Source organism: Berghia stephanieae, chromosome 8 (assembly GCF_034508935.2).
Source record: "Berghia stephanieae isolate SIO BIC M18660-M18661 chromosome 8, UCSD_Bste_1.3, whole genome shotgun sequence".
NCBI classification, from domain to species: Eukaryota; Metazoa; Mollusca; class Gastropoda; order Nudibranchia; family Aeolidiidae; genus Berghia; species Berghia stephanieae.
This window is the reverse complement of record NC_088367.1, coordinates 29,962,177-29,989,676: the sequence shown is the minus strand read 5'-3', so window position 1 is coordinate 29,989,676 and position 27,500 is coordinate 29,962,177. Positions and strand designations below refer to the sequence as shown.

Genomic DNA, 27,500 nt, shown 5'->3' with positions numbered 1-27,500 from the left:
TTTTGGACGCCGATGTTCCATGTGCGATTGTTTCAGGATAGATCGCTCATAGATTTATCTCTTTTCTTTGTTAGAACGAGTTCCTTTTTCTTAAGAAAAAAACAACAAACCATTGGGCCGTTAACAGATAATGAAAGATTGCCTCGGGTGTTGAGGCTGGCAAATAGATGTGCAATGAAGATAGATATCAATGATACACAATATAAAACAACAACAACAACAAAAAAAAAACAAAAAAACACCAAGACAAAACACAAACACAAACAAAACAATCCCCCCTCGAACCCAAGACAAAACAAAACAAAACAAAACCAAAAATAAAAGCAAAATGCACAAAAAAAACAACAAACAAACAAAAACCAAAAAAAACAAAAAAAACAAAAACAAAACAAAACAAAAAAAAAACCCGAAACAAAACAAAACCCAACAAACAAGCAAAAGAAAAATATAAAAAAAAATATTTAAAAATAGATAAAACCAATATTAAAAAATCAAAACAACTAAAAAAAAAAAAGGAAAAGAAAAAGAACAAAGCAAACACATAAATGAATAAGTTATTAAACATATAAATAAAAAACAATAAACAAGTATATACATAATTGATTTGATAAATAAATGAATAGATTGGATTGAATAAATAACTAAATAAATCAATAAACAAACACAATAAAGAAAGCGGTAAAATATAACAACAACCCTCCCCCCTCCCCCCCCCCCCCCCCCCCCCCCCCCCCCCCCCACCAAAAAACCCCCCAAAAAAACACAAAAGAAAACAAAACAAAAAAAGGACTCCCCCCCCCCCCCCACCCCCCAGCAAAGCAAATAAGCAAAGGCCAGGGAGATGGATATTATCTTTTGAAATATTATGTTATACGTTTTGCAGGGGGGAAAAGAGATAATTGGCTATGGTACTCGCTGCTCTTGGCAGTTATCACAGGGGAAATAATTAAGTGCACTGACTTGCTGTTGGCTTCCTACGTGAATTACTGCTCTTTATCAACCCTGTCTATTATACGGTTATCGATAAATTGCCCCTTCGTTTATCCTAAATCTACTGGAAGTTTGTTTATGTATACATTATAAAATAATCCAACAAGTATCAGAAGTAACTTGGAAAATATAAGAAGAGAAAAAACAAAAACCAAAAGAAAAAATAAATCAATCAACAGCAACAACAACAAAAAAATCCCATAAAAAAACAAACAATCAAACAAAACAACAAAAAACAAAAACAAAACTAAATTTTAAAAATAAAAAAAAAAGAAAGACGCACAAAAGTAACAAAAAATTAAAACAAACGAAAAACAAACAAAAAATCAAACCAAAAAGAACCCAAAACAAACAAAACCAAATAAAAAAATCCAAACAACAAAAAAGCAGAAGATATTAATGAAGATGATAAAATAAAAGAGAGGGACGGGAGTAAGAATAAAGTGTAAACAAACAAACAAACAAACAAGTAAGCACACAGACAAATAGACAACACCCCTCCTACAAAAAGAAAAAAAGAAAATCATTTCTTGGTTAAAGTAAATTTACTTAGATGGTGATGGCGGCGATGGTGGTGGCACTATCCCGCAATATAAAAATGTTTTACAAAGTTTCTTGGATGCTCTATTAAAAAATATATATATTTATGATAATAGATTTCATTTGCTTAAACATAATTCATTTTTTAAAGACACGAAACATGATATTTTAGCTGGGACTTGAAAACAAGCAAACAAATAAACCAAAATTGAGAAAACGTGAACATAAAACACTTGCATTTATATAGCGCAATATCCACTAAACTTGCTCAAAGCGCTTTACAAGTTGTCACTAGTCTACAGCAACATTTAACAATGAGGACAAGGCATGACGCTTTGTAGAGGTGATATTACAATTTTTACAGACAGAGACAACACTGTTAATGACCAGGTACTCATTTTACACGTGAATACAGCGAGAGAATGTGAGTAAAGATCCTTTTCCAAGGACTCAACTAACTATGCTCTGCTCAAAGTGGGACTCATACCTTGGCCCTTCTGATCCAAAGGCAAGTGTCATACCACAAGACTACATAGCCACTTTAAATATATCTTTTGAAAAATTATGGGACAGCCTACTCGTCCTTGATTGATCCCATCCATTTATCAGCTCTTTGAGATTTTAACATAAAGTGATATACAATTGTTAATTTTTAATGTACTCGTTATTTTATGTGGGGATCCCTATAATTCAGTTGGTAGAACAGTTACTTTACACGCAGAGGGTCAGAGATCAATTCTGGGTGTAATCGAGATTTATTTTTCTGACCTCACTGTCCACCCAGCAGTGATTGTGTAGCAGGTTCTGTTAGATCTGGGGAAAAAATGGTTTGCAATAGACTAGCATCCTATCCAAAGGGTAGCAAGCAATTGCTATTGTCTGTTTCACACCATAGAAACTGGGATAAATTCTTGCTCCATAGGATCACATTTTATTTTATGTAGGAAACATGTTTAAAAGTTTCTACCTCTGTCTGTTCTTTCAGGTCTCCCGTCTTGTGATCCTCCATGAAGAAGCAGAAGATGGAAACGCTATGCCGGACCTCAACCAGCCAGTCAGAGTGGTCAAAGCTGCTGTTGACAACCTGGTCAAGGTGATTACTTTTCTTTTCTTTTCTTTTCTTTTCTTTTTTTTTCTTTTCTTTTTTCTTTTTTTTTAAAAATTGAAATGTCAGAAATGACCTTCTTTTCTATTTTTTTTTTTTAGAGAGGAAGGATGGGGGTCAGATGGGGGATGGAGAGAGGAAGAGATTATCTCCTTTATGCGAGGGGTGGTGAGTTGTGGATCTCCTATTCTTTATTTTTAAGGAGAGGAGAGGTGGTAGATATTATTTCCTTTACCTTCTTGTTAAGGCGGTAAAGAGGGTGTGAGGGGGGCAGAGTGGATAAGATATTACACAGTAACTGGGATATGGGGTCCCAGGTCAAACACACTACATCTGACACTTTTACTTTTTATCGTTATAAAAGATATTTAGTCCTCCCCTTCCAGTAATTTCGCTCATTTGTACAACTCGGGTGATTCTTGTTTCCATTTGAATTATTTATGATTTATGGAATGTCAATATTTTCCTTTTAGGAAGGAATGCCTAGGGTAATTTAGCTCATTTGTACAATTCGGGGGATTCTTATTTAATCTAAATTATGGTTCATGGAATGTCGATATTTTCCTTTTAGGAAGGAATGCCTAGGGTAATTTCGCTCATTTGTACAATTCGGGTGATTCTTGTTTAATCTAAATTATGGTTCATGGAATGTCGATATTTTCCTTTTAGGAATACCTAGGGTACAGCATGATTTTCTGCCGGAAAGGAATGAACTGAGTAGAGAAGTTCCAGAAAGCAATAGAGAATAATAAAACCTTTGTGCAGTGCTGAGAATCACAACCAAGGACCTGACTGATACTCCATTGGAGTGGCAGATGGAGTTGATTGTAGAGCATCTCTCTTACAGCCAGGTGGAGGGTGCCATTTCAGTCGGGACTCAGGTTTAATTCCCATAACTGCAATAAGTTTTTATTTATTCTCTTTTGTCTCGAGGCACTCCTACCGCTTCATTTCTTTTTATTATTAGCCTGCTTCATTCACTGTTTGGCTGGAAACGTTTTTGTTTTTTTTAAATAGAGGGACTCATAATGATAAATTTTGATTCCTGAAGGTGGTTAGTAATTGTGAATAAGATTCTATCTATCTGTCAATCAATTATGGAAGCCCGCTGTCTCGGGTCATTATGTTAAGACCAGACTCTTAAAATGGAAACTAAAGGACTGCATAAGCACCTTTGAAATCAATAATGCTTATCAAAAAGAAAAATTTCAAGATACTTTTATCAGGCTTTTGACATGTGATCTGATTCTGATGAGGGCATGGCAGCGTGGCTCAGCGGTACGGCCTTTGCTTCGTACCCGAAAGGTACAGAGTTCATTCACCTGCCGGTGCTGCGCTGTGTGGCCTTGAGCAAATCACCTCGCCCTAGCTCAATTTGCTGTGCTGCACTGCAGCTGACGCCTGGGTTATTTCAGTCTTCCCTTGGAATAGACCCTAGAGACACATTTCCTCTATGGGATGAATAATGGGAATTTTATATATTATTATTTATTTTATGTATTTGTCTACTCTTACTCTCCCTCTAAAAATTACGAATTTAAAAATTCTAATTAGGCAGGTTTAGTCATAGTATTTTTGCTTCCATAATTCACCAAAACAGTTTAGTATCTTTACCTGATCATAACATATGCCACTAAAAAAAAATTCTCCTAGCTTCACATTCTAATTTGTTTTTCTTCTTGATTAACCATTCAGGTTGGCTACGATACCATAAACGTGAGCGACGATCAAATCCTGAAACAGGACATGCCCCCAGCCCTGAAGAGAGTGGAGGAGTCATCACTTTTTCTTATGGAGGCTTCAGAGCTTCTGGTCAATGACCCATTCTCAGTGCCTGCCCGGAAAAAACTAATTGAGGGTTCCAGAGGTTGGTTCTTTCAGATAACATTGTCTGATTACATGTTGGAGAATAGAATTAAAAAAAAAAACTTGAGCTTTTATAAAGCGCAATATCCACTAAATGTGCTTTACAAGGGGGTCTCCAATCAACAGCAATGCGTAACATGTAGAGCAAGACATGGCGCCTGTTAAGCGATATTACAATTTAAAATATTTTTGAATTGTTTTATTTTATTTACCATCAATGAAATAGACAATAAAAAAGTAATCATTTAGTTTTTAAAAAAATACTTTTTGTCAATCATCTCTCTCTCTCTCTCTCTCTCTCTCTCTCTCTCTCTCTCTCTCTCTCTCTCTTCCTTCTCTCTTCCTCTCTCTCTCTCTCTCTCTCTCTCTCTCTCTCTCTCTCTCTCTCTCTCCTCTCTCTCTCTCTCTCTTCTCTCTCTCTCTCTCTCTCTCTCTCTCTCTCTCTCTCTCTCTCTCTCTCTCTCTCTCTCTCTCTCTCTCTCTCTCTCTCTCTCTCTCTCTCTCTCTCTCTCTCTCTCTCTCTCTCTCTCTCTCTCTCTCTCTCTCTCTCTCTCTCTCTCTCTCTCTCTCTCTCTCTCTCTCTCTCTCTCTCTCTCTCTCTCTCTCTCTCTCTCTCTCTCTCTCTCTCTCTCTCTCTCTTCTCTCTCTCTCTCTCTCTCTCTCTCTCTCTCTCTTCTCTCTCTCTCTCTCTCTCTCTCTCTCTCTCTCTCTCTCTCTCTCTCTCTCTCTCTCTCTCTCTCTCTCTCTCTCTCTCCTCTCTCTCTCTCTCTCTCTCTCTCTCTCTCTCTCTCTCTCTCTCTCTCTCTCTCTCTCTCTCTCTCTCTCTCTCTCTCTCTCTCTCTCTCTCTCTCTCTCTCTCTTTCTCTTCTCTCTCTCTCTCTCTCTCTCTCTCTCTCTCTCTCTCTCTCTTCTTATATATATATATATATATATATATATATATATATATATATATATATATATATATATATATATATATATATCTCTATCTCTCTCTCTCCCTCTCTCTCTCTTTTTTTTTCTTTAAAACTGATATCTTAGATCATTCTCTATTAATTTCTACATTTCTAGGTATTCTTCAGGGAACATCTTCCTTGTTACTTGCCTTTGATGAATCTGAAGTCCGTAAGATTATCAGAGGTTGCAAGAATGTTCTAGACTACCTTGGTATCACCGAGGTTGTTGATCAAATGGAAGATCTAGTCACTTTTGTTAAGGTGGGTATGCGGTGGTATATTGTCGAGCCAGCAAATTTCTTTTATAGTTGAGTCTGTGTAGATCTAAGTCAATTTTTGAACGATTCAGGTATGTTGAGTAATCAAGTTTCCTGAAAGTTAAAAATAAACCCCAGAAAAAATGCCTGCCAGTGAAATTTTTAAAAGATTAAAAAGAAAAGAGAGAAAATATAATAGTGAAATATTAAGCATTGTAGAATATAATCAGCTTTAAGAGAACATTTTCAGAGATGTGCCTGAATATTAAATTAAGTGTTAAAAAAAGTAGTCCTTCAGAGCCTTTGGGCCCATGGAGCCAGAGTTTATCCCGGTTTCTATAGCACGAAATGGACAATAGCAATTGCTTGCTATCCTTTGGATAGGACACTAATCACAAAGTACTCTCTGCCAAATCTAACAGATTCAGCTAGCCATTCACTGCTGGGTGGACAGGGGGGGTCAGAAAAATATCAACTGCACTCGGGATTGATCTTGGTCCCTTTGCTTGTGAAGCGAGTGCTCTTCCAACTGAGCTATCGGGGGCCCCCAAGTGCTTCGAGAAAATTTGAGTCATGATGACATTATGAACTGCTCCCACAATGTATGAAATTGATCACATGTAATGAATTATATATTTGCCCCTTACTACAGATTATGGTGCAAAAGAATCTTTGTATATCTTAAAAATCTTATCCGTTTCGAATTTAGTAGATGATATGAGAAGCAAGATAGGCGTCTGGTTTGTGTTGTGTTGTGTGTGTGTGTGTGTGTGTGTGTGTGTGTGTGTGTGTGTGTATATATATGTGTGTGTGTGTGTGTGTGTGTGTGATTGAGTAATTGCGATGTAGGGATTGTGACATTTTGCTGATGAAATATACGAGAATTTAATGTTATTATTTTCACATGTATTTTTTTCTACCCCTAACCCTCATATAGAATCTCAGTCCAGTCTTGACCAAAATGACCAAAGATGTTGACAGTCGATCTAAAGAACTAACCCACCAAGTTCACAGTCAGATGCTGGTCAGATCCTTGGAGCAAGTCAAAGCGTTGATCTCAGTGCTCATCAGTGGCATCAAGATTCTTATCACTGCTTCTCAGTCAGGTCTGTATCTCCTTAACTCTACACAGACGAGGCTCATTTGTATTCTAAACAGTTACTTACTTGTTATCTTTGCCAAGAGTGCAGGAACAGAAATTAGGCCCCAGTCACACCACTGATCATGTTTTCTCTGGCAGAGTTGGGGGGGGGGGGGGGGGGTTAGGGATGACTGATGCTGGAACGCAAATGATATGTGTGCATTTATCTTATGATGCTTAGATAGATGAATGGAAATGAATGAATATTTTTGAATTTTTTTTTCTTATCAAAATTCATATCGACATAATCAACTGGTTTCAGAAAAAACATAAACATAGTGGGCAGGGTTCAATACTTGCTGTGTCTTCTATTCCCCTGTATCTGTTTTCCAACTGCTTTCTGTCCTTGCTTTGGAATGAGATTACTTAGTTTTGTCCTGACCGTGGCCGGAGTCCTTGGCTTAGAAGGAAACAGTGGAATGTATAGTTAGAGTTTTGGGAGATCATAATTTTTCCTTGTAAATCATCTCTGTTATGTACTGTTATTTTTTGTTTAATTTTTTTTTAAACATATGATTTGTAAACATTTGAGTGTATTCCTCTTAATGGGATCTGGGTGAGACTTTTAGATGATCTCAGACGAAGTACACTGATAGTGTGCTGTTGAAATCTACATCTGTTCCCTGTTTTAAACATTCCCCTTTGTCTTACATTTTCCTCAAGTCCTTTTAATTATACATCTAGAATGTTTTTACAATCCAATTCTTTTCCTTTATACTGGTTCTGATATGACTTAAATGTGCTGCAATCGCCGTAAAACCCTTAAAAACAAAAACAAACAAACAAAAAACATAAATTTCCAAATATGTTGATTTGATTTTCTCTCAACCAAATAGTATAAGAAGCGGGACAATATAAATCAAAACAAAGTTACTTGCAATTCTTTATCTGTATCTGTGAAGTACTGCATAAACCTCCTAGTGGAGTATCACTCACACAAGGGTGGTGGACACAAGTACCCGTGTTCATCCACAGTTTTACATGTGACCGGACTGTCATCCAGCCGATTCCAATCCTAAATTGTACGAACTAGGAATGAGTGTTTTACATAGTTTAAAAAAATTAATTTTGTGATAAATATTTGGACAGAACTGTTGTCATGTTCAATGAACACGCTTCCAAACTTGACAGATTTTACTTGATCCCAAAGTCATCATCATCATCATTGAGATTGCTATGGTTCAATTAAAAAAAAAAATGTCATTTTACGAATGTAAAGTGCCTATAGCCTGATGAAATCCTGATAAGACACTATACAAATGCCATTAATTATTATTATTGTTATTATTATTATTATTATTATTATTATTATTATTATTATTATTATTATTATTATTATTATTATTATTATTATTATTATTATTATTATTTTTATTATTATTATATTATTATTATTATTATTATTATTATTATTATTATTATTATTATTATTATTATTATTATTATCATCATCATCATCACTATCGTCACCACAACAGGTCAAGGTTTGAATGAAGCCCGTAACAACCGTGACTACACTGTACGTAAAATGTCGGATGAAATACATGAGATCATCCGAGTCCTGCAGCTGACCACATATGATGAAGACGAATGGGATGCTGACGACTTGACTGTCATGAAGAAAGCACAGGTAAGGATTTGAAAATGTAAAAGACCTTGGGATCGTCTCAAAACAGTGTAATGTTGGGTTCAACTAGATGAGTGATTTAAAGTAAAGTTCTTCAGAGCCGTTAGGCCCATGGAGCCGGAGTTTATCCCTGTTTATATAGCGTGAAGCTGACAATGTCATTTGCTTGCTATCTTTTGGATAGAATGCTAGTTTATTCCAAAGTACTTTCCATCAGATCTACCAACCCAGCTACCAAATCACTGGGGGTAAGAAAAAAAAAATCTCGTCTTCACCTGGGATTGATCTCAGTCCCTTTGTGTTTGAAGTATGTGCTCTACCAATGGTCTATTAAGACACCTGATAAGTTAAGATAACTGCAAATCTGAAATTTTCATTTTGTTATTTTAAAAGATAATTTTCATTGTCCACAATAAAACATATACTTAATCCAGGTTTCATATATTTTAAAACCATAAAATAAATATTTAGCATGTGAATCACACTAACATAAGTCTGATCTGAGGTGATGGTCACATGATATGGGTAGAATTTTTGGCTGCTCCAAATTTGGCTAATTAAGTTTTTCTCCTGACGATTTAGATTTAAAAACCAAACTGTTATATTGTGTGATGCAAACCAATCAAAACACGACTTTGTGGTCTTGTGGGGGATACCTGTCGTCTGACCTGTAGGTCCCTGGTTCAAGAATTGCTGCTGGCCTCTCACAAAGTTGTCCTTGGTAAAGGCTCATTGCTCACATTCTCTCACCATGCTCAATATGATTCGTAAACATTTGAGTGTATTCCTCTTAGTGGGGACCTGTGCTGGTGTCAGGATGAGACATTTAGGTGATCTCAAACTTAGTACACTGATATTGTGCTCTTGGAATCTACTACATTTGTTCCCTATTTGAACTAGTTCCCCTTTGTCTTCCTTTTTCTTGGATACTTTATTTGTAATTCTAGAACTTTTTACTATTCCATTTTCTTCCTTTTTACTAGCGTTGATATGGCCTAAATGTGTTGTAAGCGCCACAAAACCCTTAAAGACAAAAAAAAAAAAAAAACAACAAAAAAACAAAACAAAAAAACAATCACCATACTCAGATGTAAAATGACCAACTAATTTTTGAAAAATTGATATTTAGATATAAATATCAGTCCAGTTTGAAATTCTATTTAGTCCAAACCATTTAAATTTAATAATCTATGTCAACAAGGTTGGTAATAAATTTTGTGTTGAAACAAGGATTGCTTAAAATGTTAGCATTGTGCGCTGTTTGGAAAACAAAAAACAAAAATGATTTTAACTTTTTTCTGTCTTGAATATTGTAAGTAGATTTTATTTGCCTCGTTTCATTTGTTATTTTCAAAACCTGACATTTATCATTAGACCGCTCCAGGAGTATGATAGATTGACACTATGCTCACCAAGCTTTTGGGGAATAATAATGATAATAATAATAATAATAATAATAATAATAATAATAATAATAATAATAATAATAATAATAATAATAATAATAATAATAATAATAATAATAATAATAATAATAATATTTCATTTTTCTTCTTTATTTTCCTTTTCCCAGAATGCAATCGAAGGCAAGATGAAGTCTGCAAATGATTTTCTCCATGATCCTGCTGCCCTTGTTGGAAGTCTGGGTAAGCTGGAGAAAATGTTTGTACTCTTATCAGTACCATGAGCTTTATTCTTGTCTTGCTACACCGTTTTCTCAGCTCATGAGTTCCTTTCACTTGACAAAATTAGAAAGCTCATGTGAATGCAAAAGCTATCTGATATTGCCAAGTGGCCCCTTCAATGTATTGAATTTAAAAGATAGACTAAGACTTTTCATTACAGTTATGGCATATCTTCCTTGACAATACTAATGACTGATGTTAGTAGTATGCAGCCTGTGATGTCAAAGTCTTTCAAATTATTCTTTGATATTCGTTATTTTAGTAAGAAGAAAAATAGTGGAAGCTCTTCTTTTAGAGGAAATGGAGGGGTAGGTGGGTAGGGGGGGGGGGGGGGGGGGGGAGGGGGAGGGGGGCTAAGTCGCTGAATGGTTAGGTCCTGGGTTTGACCCTGCTTCAGGCAGTTCCATTTATTTTTCTCCTTTCTGCAAGATTATTAATTCTCAATTTGCTCACTTTGGACATCATAGATGATTCCTGTTGACATCAGACTTTTTTTGATGGATTATCTATATTCCTTCATGGAATGCATAAGGGTGTGAAAAGAAAATTCTTGTCATTTGTTGATTATCTTCTTAAGGCAATGAGTTGATAAGACTTTGGATTAAAAAAACAACAAATTAAAATAACAATAATAATGGAGTTAGACTGGAATGAGGTAAGACCAAAACAACGAGATTAAGAGAGAGAAAAGTGAAATTAACTATCATGCCTCTGGATTGTCAAGCATCTGTTAACATTATCAAAGACATACACATTCTCAAATTGCTTTCAGTTTATCAAGTGATTTTATTTTTTATTGGTTAAGACATTTTTGGTTTAACTGTTTTTAATTCCTAGAAATTTCTCTTTGTAAACCTAAGCCTCAGAGTGGGAATGTTAGTGATGATTTATTCTTTGATATAACGTGTAGATTATGAATTTATGAATTTATTTATATTACCGTTGTAAATTGGAGGTTTTTCAGTATTGTTCTTGCTCTCTCTGAAACTCATTCACATTTTGCTTTTACTGCTTTCTAGGTAGAACGGATAATCACCAGGTAAATAATGGAAGAAACTGTGAGCTGTAATTGACTGTCATGCCATGAAGGATTAGAAAATATAGGCCAATTTTCTATTTCTGAACATAAATATTTTATGTCCAATTATCAGGCGACAAGGCTCTTCGTCAGATAATTGATGACTCCCGCAAGATTGCTGACAGATGCACCAATCCTGCTGACACTGAGGGCATCATGAAATGTGCAAGTGATGTTGAATCCATGCTGAATGCTCTCTCTGAACTCAGGCAACAAGGAAAGGTATATATTTTGTTTTATTTTTCTTGTCAATTTCCTCCCGCTGATCTATTATTAGTACATTGTAACATGAAGTGCATTGCTTTAGATGAATGAGAAAAAGACTCCAACTTAATCTGTGTCATAAGTTGCAAAGGGGCACTTTTGTGTCCACAATTGTCTAAAAAAGAAGTAAAAATTTTTAGAAAAAAAAGGAAAACTGAAGATCGAACTATGTGTCTTACAGTATTTTGAATTTGTTGAAATGTGTGCCATCTACTATTGTTTTTTATAATAACACTACATGCACAATGAAAAGCAATTCTTCTTAGCCATAAGGCACATTTACATAGAGTTTTAGTTTTTCTTTGTCGCTGTGGTACCAATTTGACAGTAAAAATTGTATGCTACCCATTTGATAGGACACAAATTAATCACAAAGTACTTTCCATTATGTTTGACAGTCTAACAGCTTCTCAATTACAGAGTAATCAGAAAGGGTTCGAAAAAAGACAGATTTTACCTGGGTTTGATACCGGTGTCTTTGCTTGTGAGTTTGTGCTCTACCCTTGAGCTATCTGGATCTTTTCTTCAGTAAAGAGAAATGCTGGGTATAACTGATAATATGTGAGAAATTTCCAGAAGATGAACCCTATACGATATCTCAGAAGTCTGGACAATGAACATTGAAAGTCTTAGAAATTTGGATAATGAGCATTGGAAATCCCTTATACAATTTCTTAGAAGTTTGAAAAATAAGCAATTAAAATCTTCTAAATGCTTTCTTAGTAAAGAGGATATTGAGCATTGAAAATCTTCAGAATTATTTCTTAGAAATTAGAATAATGAGCAATGGAAATCTTTTTTTTTATGTTCTGAAATTTGGATGGTGAGCATCTTTTTAAGCTATTTAATACAACCGATAGGCTTCAAGATTAATTGTTATGCAAATGTGGCTGTTTGAAACTCAAAGAAATAAATAACTATAGTCAAATGGGATGGAATCTTCAATTTTATCAATGAAGAAAACTTATTCTGTTAATTAAAACATATATATTGTAATTTAAATAAAATCTTTGTGGTATTTGATATTTCAGGGCAGCAGTCCCCATGCCATGTCTCTGGCTAGGAGCATCCAGGACAAACTTCAGGAACTCAAAAACCGAACTGCCCAAGGCATCATGAACACAGAGCGTAGTGGAATTCGTAAACCAGCCCCAACAGTGGATGGTAAAGTGGAGCAAGCCAGACAGTGGTTGGCTAATACTGGCATGGATGACAAAGGACTAGGTGAGAGTTCTGACTTGGTTTTTTTTTGTAGCTTTCCTACTTAATACTTATATAATACCACTTGGATAATACCTACCCAATCCAAATATCAGTTGAACTCTAGCCTTTTGATCATGTCTTACTTAGCCTTTGTGGGTCTCAATAGCTCGGATGGTTATAATTTTGCTTCACATCGAACCCGAGTGAAATTGAGATTTATTTCTGACCCCCTGTCCAGTCAGCAGTGATTGGGTAGCCCAGTCTGTTAGATCCATCAGAAAGTGCTTTGCGATAGACGCATCCTATCCAAAGGGTAGTAAGCAATTGCTATTGTCCATTTCACTCGATTGAAACTATGATTAACTCGAGCTCCATGGGCTTAATGACACTGTAGGACTACTTTTCTTTTTACTTAGCCTTTGAAGACAGGACCTCCCATCTACCAATGACATTGGTGCTCTTCTGTATCTCTGCTTTCTAATCTCGTCACCTGTTTGTTAATTGGTTTTACTCTTTACCCTTTTTTTTTTAGGGATCCCTAAGCTTCAGTCTGGTAGTGTTTGTTAGTAGCTTCAGAGGGGTATCTCCAAACCATCTTCAATGACATTGTAGAATTTCCTTTCTTATTAGCTGCTTTTTGCGCTGCCATAGTTCATTGCTGTTAGTCGAGGGTCAAAATATTTCTTGGAGTTTAAGGATTTTTCTTAGACATTTATATGTTTTGTATGTGGTACATTTGTTTGTGCTTAGAAAAATGCAATTGGGCAGTGCTCTTATATTTCTATTGAAGACCGCAGTGATAGTGTGCGTAAGTAATCTTCTATTAGCCAATACTTTTTTTTACCCACATCATACTCGGTAATACATTCTTGGTAATACATTCTTTACAAAACTGATGTGATCTATGGTGCAGGTTAAAGAATAATAGTGATTGTAATCATAACACATAAAAAAGTTAGCTTTTATATAGTGCAATATCCACTAAACATGCTCAAAGCGCATTTCAAGGGGTCCCTGGCCAACAGCAACACTTAACACGTCGGACGGGACATGACGCCTGTTAGGTGATATTCAATTTTTTCGGACAGAGACAACGCTGTTCAGGGCCAGGTACTCATTTTACACCTGAGTACGGTGAGAGAATGGGAGTAAAGAGTCTTTTCCAAGGACTCAACTATGCGCAGAGCGAGGCTCGAACCCAGGACATTCCGATCCGAAAGCGAGTGCCATACCACAAGACCACATAGCCGCACTTATCGTAATTCAAGGGCTGACAATGAAGAATCGGCTGCTCCACTTTAACTCAGTCACCTTGGTGAATACAAACACCTGGAAACGTAGACACAGCTAGGAGTGGGTAGGTGTTGGATTTTGCTACCCTGTTGCCTGAAACTAAATTGTAATGGTTTTCTAGAGAAACATGTATGCTGTGTGCTCTTGTGTAGAAACGTGGCCTTTGGCTCAAAACATGGTTGAAATTAAGTCATAGGTTTTGAATTGGCTTTTAGATATCCGGATTGAATAAACAAAAATTAAAAAAAATAAAATTCCATTCATTCATCCCATAGGGGAAATTTGGCTATAGGGTCCCTTTCAAGGGAAGACTGTAATAACCCAGGCATCAGCCACAGTGCAGCGCTTCAAATTGAGCTAGGGCGAGGTGACTTGCTCAAGGACACACAGCGCAGTGATGGGTGATCGAAATCGGTACCTTTCGGGTACGAAGCAAAGACTGTACCGCTGAGCCACGCTGCCCCATTCTAGGAATGGCATTTTGCACTCATTTTCCTTAAATCCTGTTGCAGATTGGCGTTAAATTTGTATGGGGCCCCGTTAGTGCAAAGAAGTGTTGTCCATGCCTGAAAATTGGGTAGCTGGGTCTGTTGAATCTGGTTGAAAGTGCTTTTGCGATAGATTAGCAACTTTTCAAAAGGCTAGCAAGCAATTGATTTAGTCTTTACACGCTATGGAAAACCTGGATAAACTCTGGCTCCATGAACCCAATGGCTCTGAAGGACTACTAAGATATGAAGGCTACTAAAATATGCATTATTTATGTGACCCATCATTTATTTCAGGTATTATGTAACATTCAACTAGATGATGAAAGGTGAATTCAAAGTTTAAATGATCATAAATATGAAATTTTATTTTTTAGTTCCTTAGACGACTTTCTCCCCAGTAAGAATACAAAAATCTTATAACAAGTCTCATATTTCTTGCGAAGTATTCAACTTTCTCTTTTAAACCATCCTCACATAATACATTTTGAGGAGATCGATCATAATTTCATCTTTGTTCTTTCATTCTTTTTTTTGTTTTTGTTTTTAAAAAAAAAATTGAATATAACATTCAGTTGTTTTCCCCCCTGTATATAGGTGAAGCTGCCACTCGAATGGTTGTCAACGAGGGACGTATGGTGGCCAATTGTTGTACAGGTCCTCAGAGAAAAGAGCTATTGCGGCTCTGTGACGATGCAGAAATCCTGACCAATCAGCTGGCAGACTTAACTCATAAAGGAATGGTGAGTTTAGTTGAAAAGTGGACCAATAAATGTCGACATTTTTATCTTTGAAGATTGCTGTAACAATGCTATAACAATGGTCATAATGCTAATGTAATGATCATTTGGCATTTGATGTACCTTAACTATCTTAAAGCAAATGTTTTCTTTTTAAAAACTGAAGATGTCTATGTTTTGTACCATACAACTTTTTATTTTGGCCACTCGATATATCAAATTAAAAAAATAAGATTTAATATACTGGATGACCAATTTAGAAAGAAGACATTAAAAAACATACCCATAATAAATAAACCATTGGACCTTATTGAGCAATAATGTGAGAACTCATGTTTCAGAATTTTTATATGAGATTTGAACTGTTGAAGGTTAGTAAGACATAAAAAATAGACACTAATCACCCCACTCTCATTTACAGTCCAGTCCAGATAATTCGAAATCTGATTAACCGAATTTCTTTTAAATCGAAGAAAATACGATGTAATGAATTATTTTCTTCTTTTTCTATATAAAATATTCATGGTTAATTCGAATTCGAACAGTCGTTATTCTCTTTATTGGAAGTGCAAGTGCTTGCCCATCACTAAAAAAAACAACTCTGGAAGGTCATAACGAACTGCCTGTTCTCCGTATCCACCCTCCCACACGTTTTAATGACTGAGCTGACTAATAATAATAATAATAATAACTGGACCCCTGAGGCATGTAATGGCGTGTTGTTCTCTCTCCGTCCCACCCGCCCTCTCTCTTCTTTCTCCAAATTGACCAGCTGTCTCGCGTCATCCCTCTCTCCTTCTCGCGCTCTCATCACTAAGACTAACTTGTGGTCTGCTGGCCGCTGGCTAACAAAGGGGGTTGGTTATAAATAGATCTAACACACAGTGATAACCACAAGCTGACCAATACACGACACGAACAATCATAGGCCACACCCCACTCCACGCGTTTCTCTTTCTCTACTGTGCTGTCTTTCTTTATTGATCGATGGATCTAGATCTAGAGGTAGAGGGCCTACACAGCATGCAGTGTTAACTACTAACTGAGTAATATAACCCTGATACCTGGAGTCAGGTTTAGTTATTTCCCTTGTTTGGAGACAAATCGAATTCTGATAAATAGAAGTCATTTGCTTTTCCCACCCAATTCGAATTATCAGGACTGCACTGTAATGAAAACTTTTAAAAGTGTAGAAAAGTGAAATTACATTGTTAACTAAAATTGCATTGTATTTTTGTAATAAAGGTAACTTGTTAGAATTAATGATATTTCACATTTCTATGTTTTAAAATGTTATTATAACTCTTAGGTATTTTGGTTGATTTCAAATTTAAATTTAATACATCTGAATCTGAATCTTCCTTTAATGCCCACCTTCACTCATGAAGATTTTGACATGGACAATAACATTAAGGCAAAAATTCAGCAGTGATCTAGAAGCTCTGAAAATAAATCTAAAGTGGGTGCAGATATAACTTCCTGCGTTAAATTGTTCCGATCTGTGATAGTTCTGGGGTAAAATGAGAATTTTCTGTGGTCTTTGGTGGAAGTCTTCCAAGAAAAAAACCCCAAACAAAACCCAAAGAAAAAAGAAACATTCTCACACCAATGAGCCATGAAGCTTTTTACATATGCGTTTTTTTTCTTCTCTCTTTTGCTTTGCCAGATGGACAATTTCTTTTTACAATTTGCCTTCTAAAAAAAAAAAAAATGCAGTGGTCTCTATTGAATTTCCTTTATCACATTCTATTTTTTGTCCAGGGCAACACCCCCCAGGCCAAAGCCATTGCCAGGAATCTGTCAGAGAAACTCGCCCATCTTAAAACTAAGATTCAGGATGCTCTAGTTACTCAAGTGGGTAGCCCCTACTATTTTTCTCTCTTTCTCTCTCTCTCTCTCTCACTCTCTCTCTCTCTCTCTCTCCCCTCTCTCTATCCTCTCTCTCTCTCTCTCTCTCTCTTCTCTCTCTCTCTCTTTCTCTCTCTCTCTCCCCTCTCTCTATCCCCTCTCTCTCTCTCTCTCTCTCTCTCTCTCTCTCTCTCTCTCTCTCTCTCTCTCTCTCTTTTTTTTTTGTGTTTGTGTGTTTATACCTGTCATTAAATATAAACATTCTAAATGTCCTGGAAAGAGATGACTTTAATTGACTCAACGCAGGCTGATTTTGTTTCTTGTATTTTTATTCTTTGCTTTGTCTGGCACTGTTTCAGACACACTTTTCCAGATCTTTGTCTTGTGTGTCTTTGTATGAATTTATAGCTGTTGCTGTGTCTGGATGTGTAGTTGCTCTACAATGTGTAGATAGGGATATTCAGATTAACTCCAGTGGTCGTGAAAAAGAGACTCAGCCTGGCCCATTTTCTGTGGCCTTCTAACCCTCTCCTTACCAGCAAGAAGAGGAAAATCGTTGCATTCGTTATGACATCACCATCTATTTTCTTTTTTTTTTTAAATTGAGATCTCATTAACATCATCAAAATATTTGAAGACACTGTGTGGTAATAAACATATTTTTTTTCTAAACGAAATTTTACACAATGCATGCCTACATCTCTTTGGATTGAGCTACAAAAATCTATTTTTGTATTCTTTGGGTAGGACTCTTCTTGAAAAATCATGAAAGTGGCTGGTAAAGAGAGAGGAGAGAGTTAATGGTTGCCATCCTAGTTGGTCCAAAGCTTGTGGGACACACACCTGATCTTTGGATTTACAATTAGTTGGCAAATTATGCTCTTCTAATTTCTTAATGTGTATTTTACAGCATGAGTCTGATATGATACACTTACTTAACTGAACCAGCGACCACCTGAGTTCTAGCGAATCATGCAGTCTATCTCTGGATTTTTTTCTTATAATTTCTTAATGTGTATTTTACAGCATGAGTCTGATATTATGATACACTTACTTACCTGAACCAGCAACCACCTGCGCCCTTAGGTCTTTTCCCAAGATATAGAAGTTAGACGTCTTTTGTAGTTGTTCCAGGTTGATGGGATACACACATTTTCTAGAGCTACATTTTTGACAATTGGGATTTTGGTTACATTTTTAAAATGAATTGCTTTCCATTTTGATGGTTTTGTAATATTTTTTTTTCTCTCTCTCTCTCTATCTCTACCCCCCTCCCTCCTGTGTTATTAGGTGGCTGAGGACTTCATTGACCCCTTGAGTCCCTTAAAAAGACTGAGTGAAGCAGCAGCGGTACCTCAAGGTATAGAAATAACATTGGTTTTATTATTTTATATGACATTAATTGTTAATTTACTTTTGGGAAGTTTCACAAATTCACGTTGAGCAATGTGCTACATAATGCTTCATTTGTTTCCCCAACAGTCCATACGGAACCAAATTTCTTTTTCATGCAATAAATCACCTATAAGGATTCTTTTTGCAGCAACACTCATACAATCACTGGCTATAGTCAGGTGCTCAGTCACATATGAATTGGCCTTACCTAAGGACATAATGCTGGGGCCAGTAGTTTTGTGATCACTGTCATCTACGTGAGCTGAACATTACAAGACAATACATTGTGTCACTGAGCTTCTGGAAAAATTGACAGTATTGGATTGGATTGCTCACTTAAAAAATAATCCATCTCCGCCGTGAAAGATTATCAATATAATGATTAAATGACACATTAAAACTTATGGAGATGTTGTACAATACGTTGTAAGTTGTCTGAGTTTAATTAATTTAAGGATTTTCTTTTTTATTTATGCTGAAAATGAAAAAAATTACGAAATAAAAATACTGCACATTTACTTACAAGTAAGAGAGCTTTTATTAGAATTATTATTGCATTTGTATGTTTAGTGGTGTAGCAATGCGGTCCAAATTAAGTCTGTTAGTTTAAGCCAGGGACAAGACACATCATGTTAAGACCTTAGGAAGGCAGTATCCTCTGTCCACCCAGCAGTAATTGGATAGCTAGGTCTTGTTAGATCTGATGGAAAATAATTTTCGATAGACTTAAGTCCTGAGCTTTGAGCTTTTTATATAGCGCAATATCCACTAAACGTGCTCAAAGCGCTTTACAAAGGGTCCCTGACCAACAGCAACAGGTAACATGTAGGATGAGACGTGACGCCTGTTAGGCGATATTACAATTTTTTTCGGACAGAGACAACGCTGTTTATGGTCAGGTACTCATTTTACACCTGAGTACAATGAGAGAATGTGAGTAAAGAGCCTTTTCCAAGGACTCAACTATGCGCCGAGCGAGGCTTGACACCAGGACCTTCCGATCCGAAAGCGAATGTCATACCACTAGACCACATAGCCACATAGTCCTGTTGTCAGGGATGCAGCTATTTTTTAATCACCATAGAAACAAGGATATACTTGGGCTCTATGGGTTACACAGCCTGAGTATCGTTCTTGATCTATGTTCATATTTTCATCACAATAGGATTCAATAGTCTGATGTCACGTCCGCCCAGCAACGAGCAGCTTGGTTCTAAACAAAGAAAATCTGTACATTTTATTCTTCATGCTGACAAGAACTTTTTCAGATGTCATGTGATCAGAATGGATAAAAGTCAAAACATGATCAGAATTATAATGTTTTTCTCCTCTGGATACACTTTTATGCTCGGCGGAGAAGTATTTCATCAGGGCATCCACCATTGTTCTGATAATTTAGAACCAGTTACTAAGTTACTATGCGTCATTAGGAGGGAAGTGACGTCATGACTGTTGAAGCCTATTGAATGGTTATGTTTCTTATCCTTTTCACTTTCATTCCACTGAAGGCACACCCCACAGGGAAGCAAATTTTGAGGATAGGGTGCGTGATTTTGAAGCCCATGCTACAAGGCTGTCTGACACTGCCAATTCTGTGGCCACAGCTGGAGGATGCAGAAACAAGCAGACTGTGGAGGCCATCTTGAAAAAGTCCAACCAGGTGAGACTAAATTTCATTCATTCATTCATTCATTCATTCATTCATTCATTCATTCATTCATTCATTCATTCATTCATTCATTCATTCATTCATTCATTCATTCAATCTTTTGTATGTTCATTCATTCGTTTATGTAAGCATTCATGTATTCATTTATTCACATGTTTATTGATTTATATGTCAATCTATTTATCTATTTACTTATTTATTTATTTGGTTATTCTGCTCTCTCTTATTATTGTATAACAACAATAATGGAACTAAGGATGAATACTGAACTTGGGATAAGATAAATGATGGAAGAATTTTTTTCTTTCTCTCGATCCATGATCAAACAACATAAGGGGTAAAGAGTTGAAAATGGAATAGACTTGAATAACTGTTTAAACACACTTACCATTCTAGGGCAATGTTTTCAAAGACTTTGGCTATCAGTCTTCCAAGATAGACTGATTTTCATTGTATGTACTGATAGTCTTTGGGGTTCCGAAAGTGCAATTGGTTAGGTTCTTGACTTAGAAGCAGGATATGTGAATTTCAAATGAGAGCTGAGTCAGGCTTTTAAAGGAATATCTGATAATCCCGTCCACCAGAAGTTGGTGGATAGCTGGACCGTTTAGACCAGCCAAGCAATTGGTACTATCTGTTTAACTCTTTCAGCACTGAGGCTATATTCGCATTTCCGTCACAAAATGGCTGACACCTGATCGAGGCAGCATGAGAATGACAAGCTAAGACAAAGCGACATTCAAATTCGGTGCAAAATCTCAATTAAAATACCCACAATTGAATGTTCTGATGGAAGAAATGATACCATTGGTTCAATTTATAGTACTTTTGTAGAAAGTAGAATTGGATTACATCATTGTTTTTGCCTTTCAAGACCGACTTCACTGTGTGGCCATTGGCCAGTAGAACAGATTCTGCTCTATCCGCACAGTGTGGCCAGTGGCGCTGAAAGAGTTAATGCAACAGAATGATGACTCAACAGGCCTTGTGATCATGGAGATTACAAGGAGGGCTCACAAATCAGGAATTGTTATTGTTGACAAGTGTAGGAAAAGAAAAAGAAACAATAAACAAACAAAGAACAAAATAAGACAACAATAAGAATAATCCAACAAAACAAACAAAGAAGAAAAAAGAAAGAAAAGAAAAATGAAAAGCAAACAACAGCAACAACAACAACAACAACAACAACAACAACAACAACAGCAACAACAACAAAGAATCCTCCCCCAAATACAAAACGAAAAGGATAAGAAAGGAAAAAAAAAATAGGGAAGAAAGTGGGATGCTACCTTAACCTCTAATCAGCTATGAAATTTCAAAGCTTTGGTTTTCTTATTTTATTTATCACTGCAAGATTTAGATCCATAGCTTTCATTGGTTGCTCTTGTTTTGGCAAAATATTACCAACGAGCTATTATTAGGTAGTTGGGTCAAACGGGAGAAGGTGGAAAGTACTTTACCATTGGACTTACGTCCCGTTCAAAGGATAACATGCAGTTGTTGGCTCTCATTTCTACTGTGGAATCCCCATTAAGACAACTTCTGCTTAAAGTCAGCACCTGTTGTTGTTCCCTAACTTTCTGTTCTCTAAGTGTGTTTTCCTTTGAAATTGGATAAAGTCAGCCTTGCTTTAAAGTCAACCAATCTTTCTGGTCCAGCGGTGTTGGCTTTATCGGGATTCCACTGTAATCATAAAATAAATAAAATAAAAATAAAATTCCCTTTATGCATCCCATAGGGGAAAAATTTGTCTCTAGGCTCTCTTTCAAGGGAAGACTGGAATAACCCAGGCATCAGCCGCAGTGCAGCACTGCAAATTGAGCTAGGGCGAGGTGACTTGCTCAAGACCAACACAGCGCAGCGGCGTGATCGAACTCGGTACCTGTCGGGTACATAGTCAAGACTGTACCGCTGAGCCACACTGTCATGGAGGAAAGGCAGTGGCTGAGGAAAATGTTTTTTTAAAAAAACTTGAATTGATTAGATTCATAATCCTTGCTCCAAGCAAAGATGCAAATTTCTACCCCTGGCCCTGTTTCTAATAGTAAATGTGACCCATGCCATCAAAACTGTATCATGTCAGGACTATTTTAATCCTGAAATTCAACTCATTGTCAAAAATAGGAGACTTTTGGTGTTCATATGTTTTTGTGAGATGAAAATAGAAAAAATGATTTCTTCATGTTTGAAAAACAAAAAATTCATGTTACTGGTATAAGGAGGGCGAGACAGCGTCGTCCATCCAAATGATGTGATTACCTCCCTTGTCCTGGAACTCGTTTGTGATTTAACTTTAAATTCACTATTTTGGCATGTTCACATAATACTGAATTGAGATGATCAGTCACAATTAGTAAATAATGATAAAATCAAGGAAAGAACTGGGAATGATAAATAGAAACAAGGCAATTCATTTGAGAATATTTTATTTATTTTGACTGAAAAAAAAGATTAAAAAATAAAGAAAGTTGAATAAAGAAAACAAGAAAGAGATCAGTAAGCATTGTAAAATATTATTTTCTGCAAGTGATCAAAAGTAAGGAAAACTCTGAAGTAAATGGCTAAATTGCAAGCGATGAATGATGAAGCTGTAGGCAATGATTAGGTTATTTCCCTTTTTAACCAATTAGAAATAACTTTTATTTTTGAATTACTATAGAATATTTTATTTCATATCAATCTGGTTTATATAGATCCCCGTCCCCTTCCCTCTTTGTATCTATTTACTATTTTCATCACGTCTACATTGATCGTTTGAAATGATTGCCCTTTCTTATTCTTTTTCTGGGATTAAAAAAAAAAAGACCAAAAAAACAAAAAACAAAACAAAAATAATTCTGAGAGTACAATTTGTTTTCAAATTTTGTTCAATTTTTTTTTGTTTTTTTTTTTTTAATTATTCACTTATGTTAAGGGAGAAAAGAAAAAAAATCTCTCAAGGTTGCTTTATTATGCTGAGCTGGGTCTTGGGACAATCTTACTTCTTCTTGCCTGACATATTTTTAAGGGTCCAGGATCTGATATTGTTACTTAAGCCCTTGTAAAAATTCTTCATTTCTTCTGGAATTGGTTCGGTTGTTGTTTTTAACTGTTGGATGATGCCCCCAGCGATACCAGTATTTCCAAAGATGTTGTTGTGGTTGTTGAAGTTGGGGTTGTTCTTGTTCAGATTTTCAAATGTCTTCTCCCCCATTTTGGTCAACTTGTTCTGAAGCTCTTTATTGTTGAAAACATTGTTAGTTGACACTCCAATATTTTTGTGCAAGTCAGTGGCAGAAGATCCTAAGTTCTTGAAGACATCATCAGTATTCAAGTCAATATTGCTGTGAACATTACGAGAAGGGGTCTCAATATTTCTGAAAGGGTTGCCGGAAGAGGACCCAGTGTTCTTGAAAAAGTCATCTGTATCTATAGAAATAGAGCCACTTCCTATGCCGCTGTTCCAAGAGGAGCCTGAACCACTACTGCCCCAGGATGATCCTGTGTTTGGTTTGCTCCAAGAAGAACTTGCACCACTATTGCGCCATGATGGTCCTGTGTTTGAATTGCTCCAGGAAGGACCTGAACCACCACTGCCCCACGATGATCCTCCTCCAACAGATGTCGAGCCCCATCTACTGTTGAAAGCATTTACGATAGAAAACAAGTGTAGAACTAAAAGCACTGTAAAAATGCGAGGTGATCCAATGAGCTTTGCCATCGCTGAATTTAGTTGTTGATACTTGTTGAAGATGAACAAAAAAAAATAGACCTGAAAGATGAAGGATAACATGGAGTAAATATTTGATATTTTTCTTTTTTTTCTCACTCTTCCCAACCTTTTCTTCAACAATTTTACTTTATTTTAGGATATTTAGTGGTATAAAATATTTAATATTTAATAATTGTGGCGCACAACCACAATGTGGTGTTATTTTAGGGTAGAGTAAATGCTGAAAAATGAATTTATAGTAAAAACAATTCAAATACAATAATTATGAACATTTATATAGCGCATTTCTATCAATTTACCTTACTTTAGTGTGCTTCACAACGTTTATTTAATTTATCCAGCAGGCTATATGGAACCATATTTCTATTTCATAAAATATCAGTCTCCTCTTAGACGTATTAAAAAAAATTTTTTTTATTGCATTAACACTCTTAAGATTTCCGTGACTGACTGTAGTCAGGTACTCATGTTTCTTGTATAGACACTGAATATGACATCAACATTTTGCAGAAGGTCATCGACGACACGGGTCACAAGAGGTTTGGGGGGGAGGGAGGGGGGGGGGGGGGGGGGGGGGGGTGGAAAAGGGAATGTCATCCAGATGATTGCCTGATTTTGACAATCGCAAATACATAAATCTAAACTAGTATTATTTACTCACATCATTCATGACAAATTTCTAAAACAAATCAAACCAGACTTGTTACTGATGGAAAATGTCAAGAGATACAACATCCGCCAGTCGGATCTAACGTACCAATACACCAAAAATTATCCTTTTAAACCACCCTGATCACAGAAGTGTGTTTTTGGTGTTGTGCGTGTTGTAGCAATCCGTCTCCAGCGAGGGATTCTAGGCACGCGGCGTGGACGCTTGCTACATGTCCAGAAAGAGCTTTGTGACTGAAGACAGCATCAACCCTGACCATGCAGCTGTATAGTTAGAGACTTTCCACATGGAAGGAGCGGGACAATCACGCAAATGAAGCCGTCGAAGATCCGAAAGAAGAACTGCCCTTCGGAATTAAGTTTCCCAGGAATGAAAGGGTAATACTAAACAGAGCACGGGCAAAACTTGGAAGAACAGCTGGAAGCATGAAAAAGTGGGGGCTGGCCGAGACCAGCTTGTTTACATGTGGATGCCCAAAGAAGACGATGGATCACATACTTAGAGAATGCCAGGACGGGCCCAACTGCACTGATATATATATCATGACATAAGAGTCTGGAGTGGAGTGGGTTCGGCGTTGGAGCGACAAGCTATGATGATGACACAAAATTATGTAAAACCTTAAACGTTTATAATCTGATTTATACAATTTAGTAAGAACTACCCATACACATGACTGGCTAAAAATAATAACAATGAGCTGAGTGACGTCACTTTCGTTCCCTCTATACAATTTTACCACGTCGACCCCTGTCTTTTAAATCTGTGCCATTGGAGGAGAACAAAAACACAAAACACGTGTGCGTTTACATATCGCATTATCCACTAAATTTGCTCAGAGCGGTTTTACAAGAGGCCCCAGGCCACTTAGCATGTAGAAATAGACCTATTGTCTGTAAGGCGATATGCCATTTTTTTGTCGACAGAGACAACGCTGTTACCAACCAGGTACTCGATTTTATACTTCCGAGTACTTTGCGATAATATGAGTAAAGGACCTTCTCCAATGACTCAACTTTGCGCTGCCCGCATCCGATCAAGAGACGTACAGGTCAGAAGCCAAGTGTCATACCATAAGACCTCCAATCCGCAATTGTGCCGATCTTTTTAAAACTTTATTATGTCGTCTTGTACCTGATACTTTAATTTAAAACTCAATCTTAAAGATGTTACTTTTAGAGGAGCGTATGTTTTGGTTCTTAAGCTTCACACACACACACACACACACACACACATACACACACACACATACATACATACATACATACATACATACATACATACATACATACATACATACATACATACATACATACATACACACATACACAAAAGGTAAATAATAATAAGATTTTTAAAAAGAACATTTAAACCACATTTCCTTACGGTGAATACCTATTTTGATTTTAAACTCCGTTTCCCGCGCCCAGATCATTCCGACATGGCTTTAACGTACCCAAATTTAAATAAGTGAATAATTAGGAAAACAGGTACTGTGGTGTAAGATAAAAAAAACATCTTCAAAGATATAGTATGTATGAAACAGTACCGGTCGGGTTACACAGATATTTTTGTGATGTTTTATTTATTTTTTTTTTTTTTCTGTTATTCTTCTGCCTGCTTTGTATGGCACTTCGGCGAAGTCCCAGGTTTGAGAGCTCTTGCCAAGACGAGGGCCGTTTAAATCATTATTCGATATTTGAAGGCCACGTTTTCTTACAAAATTTTAAATACATTTTTTTCCAGAGCACGGCAGTTAACTCTCTCCTTACCAGCCGTTTTCAGGATTTCCCCCAAAACTTCACACCCAACTAACACAAAAATTTATATTTTTATTACTCAAACACAATAGCAGTAAATTTCTTGCCATACATAATTTCTTTAGCAAAACATACTCTACAACATACTGTTCATTTTCTTTAGATTTTATGATGTACAAAAGAAATTTGAATAAGAAAAATGTTGGTTGTATCGTAACGAATGTGACGACTTTCCTATAGTTGGTAAGGAGAGGGTTAACTAGTTAATAAGTAAGAATACGTTACCCAATCAGTCCTCGTCCTCCGATTCCTCGTCTTTTTAATAAATACAAAGTCCTAACAAGTCCGTGATCGGCACCGTTGTTGTCCAGTGTACGAAAGTACAAGTCGTGTTCTTACACGGTTTTATAGACGCTTATTTCAACGACTCACCCCTCGCCCTTTCCCCTACGATGTTCCTGTAACATCAAGGAAAATTATCATTATTATTATTATTATTATTATTATTATTATTATTATTATTATTATTATTATTATTACAATAGTAAACGGATGATGATAGTGATAATGAATGCGGTGGTGAAAAAATCGTGACTTTTAGCGACGGAGTATGTCTAATTTTAAATAAATATATATTGTTGCTGGAAAGGTCAGAGATAATAAAATAATTTTGGATGGCAGGGACGGGACTATCATTGTCCTTAATAGCACAATAGCTCGCCGCTCACATTTCTCACAAAATTAAGCAATTTGGCGTCGTCCTAATGTCCTTATTGTTTAACCATCTCCTTACTGACCATAGGAAAATCGTCAGAGAGAGAGAGAGAGAGAGAGAGAGAGAGAGAGAGAGAGAGAGAGAGAGAGAGAGAGAGAGAGAGAGAGAGAGAGAGAGAGAGAGAGAGAGAGAGAGAGAGAGAGAGACATCTGTTCAATGTTACAGTTATCGTTTAACGTTATAACAAGTGTAACTAAATGACAAATTGCCATATTTATGGCCAATAAAGATCTATTATTATTATTATTATTATTCCACACGACACAACCAAGTTTTCTCTTTCTGATTTCTCTTGTAGATTACAACATTTAAAGAAATGCTTTGGTTACAGCTATAAATACTAAACGCTGTGTAGTAGAGCTCATTTTGCTGAACAACATTCTGTATAGAATGCACTTGTTACTTTTTTGTTTGAGTAAGAAAAGTCTATTTTTG

The 27,500-nt window shown here is 36.3% G+C and overlaps 2 protein-coding genes across 10 annotated transcripts in view; one reads left to right on the top strand and one right to left on the bottom strand.

The window, feature by feature from the left end:
• The window catches only part of LOC144978487 (vinculin-like), an 88,284-nt gene that overhangs the window by 13,263 nt on the left and 47,521 nt on the right, over positions 1–27,500 (top strand). For all 9 annotated transcript variants that reach the window (XM_078924642.1, XM_078924640.1, XM_078924643.1 and 6 more), the window contains exons 2-13: positions 2,516–2,623; positions 4,331–4,502; positions 5,573–5,718; positions 6,652–6,820; positions 8,334–8,485; positions 10,056–10,128; positions 11,319–11,467; positions 12,541–12,733; positions 15,091–15,236; positions 16,995–17,087; positions 18,372–18,441; positions 19,985–20,136. In XM_078924642.1, coding sequence (XP_078780768.1) covers positions 2,516–2,623; positions 4,331–4,502; positions 5,573–5,718; positions 6,652–6,820; positions 8,334–8,485; positions 10,056–10,128; positions 11,319–11,467; positions 12,541–12,733; positions 15,091–15,236; positions 16,995–17,087; positions 18,372–18,441; positions 19,985–20,136 — 1,623 coding nt within the window. The remainder of the gene's footprint in view (positions 1–2,515; positions 2,624–4,330; positions 4,503–5,572; positions 5,719–6,651; positions 6,821–8,333; positions 8,486–10,055; positions 10,129–11,318; positions 11,468–12,540; positions 12,734–15,090; positions 15,237–16,994; positions 17,088–18,371; positions 18,442–19,984; positions 20,137–27,500) is intronic.
• On the bottom strand, positions 22,558–26,777 carry LOC144978489 (uncharacterized). Its single transcript, XM_078924645.1, has 2 exons — positions 26,576–26,777; positions 22,558–23,899 (listed from the first exon to the last, which is right to left on the bottom strand). The coding sequence occupies exon 2, from the start codon at positions 23,846–23,848 to the stop codon at positions 23,126–23,128; it is 723 nt and encodes a 240-aa protein (XP_078780771.1). The 5' UTR covers positions 23,849–23,899; positions 26,576–26,777; the 3' UTR covers positions 22,558–23,125.

Coding starts and splice junctions, on each gene's coding strand:
- LOC144978489 (XM_078924645.1), bottom strand. CDS start 23,848: ATGGCAAAGCTCATTGGATCACCTCGCATTTTTACAGTGCTTTTAGTT.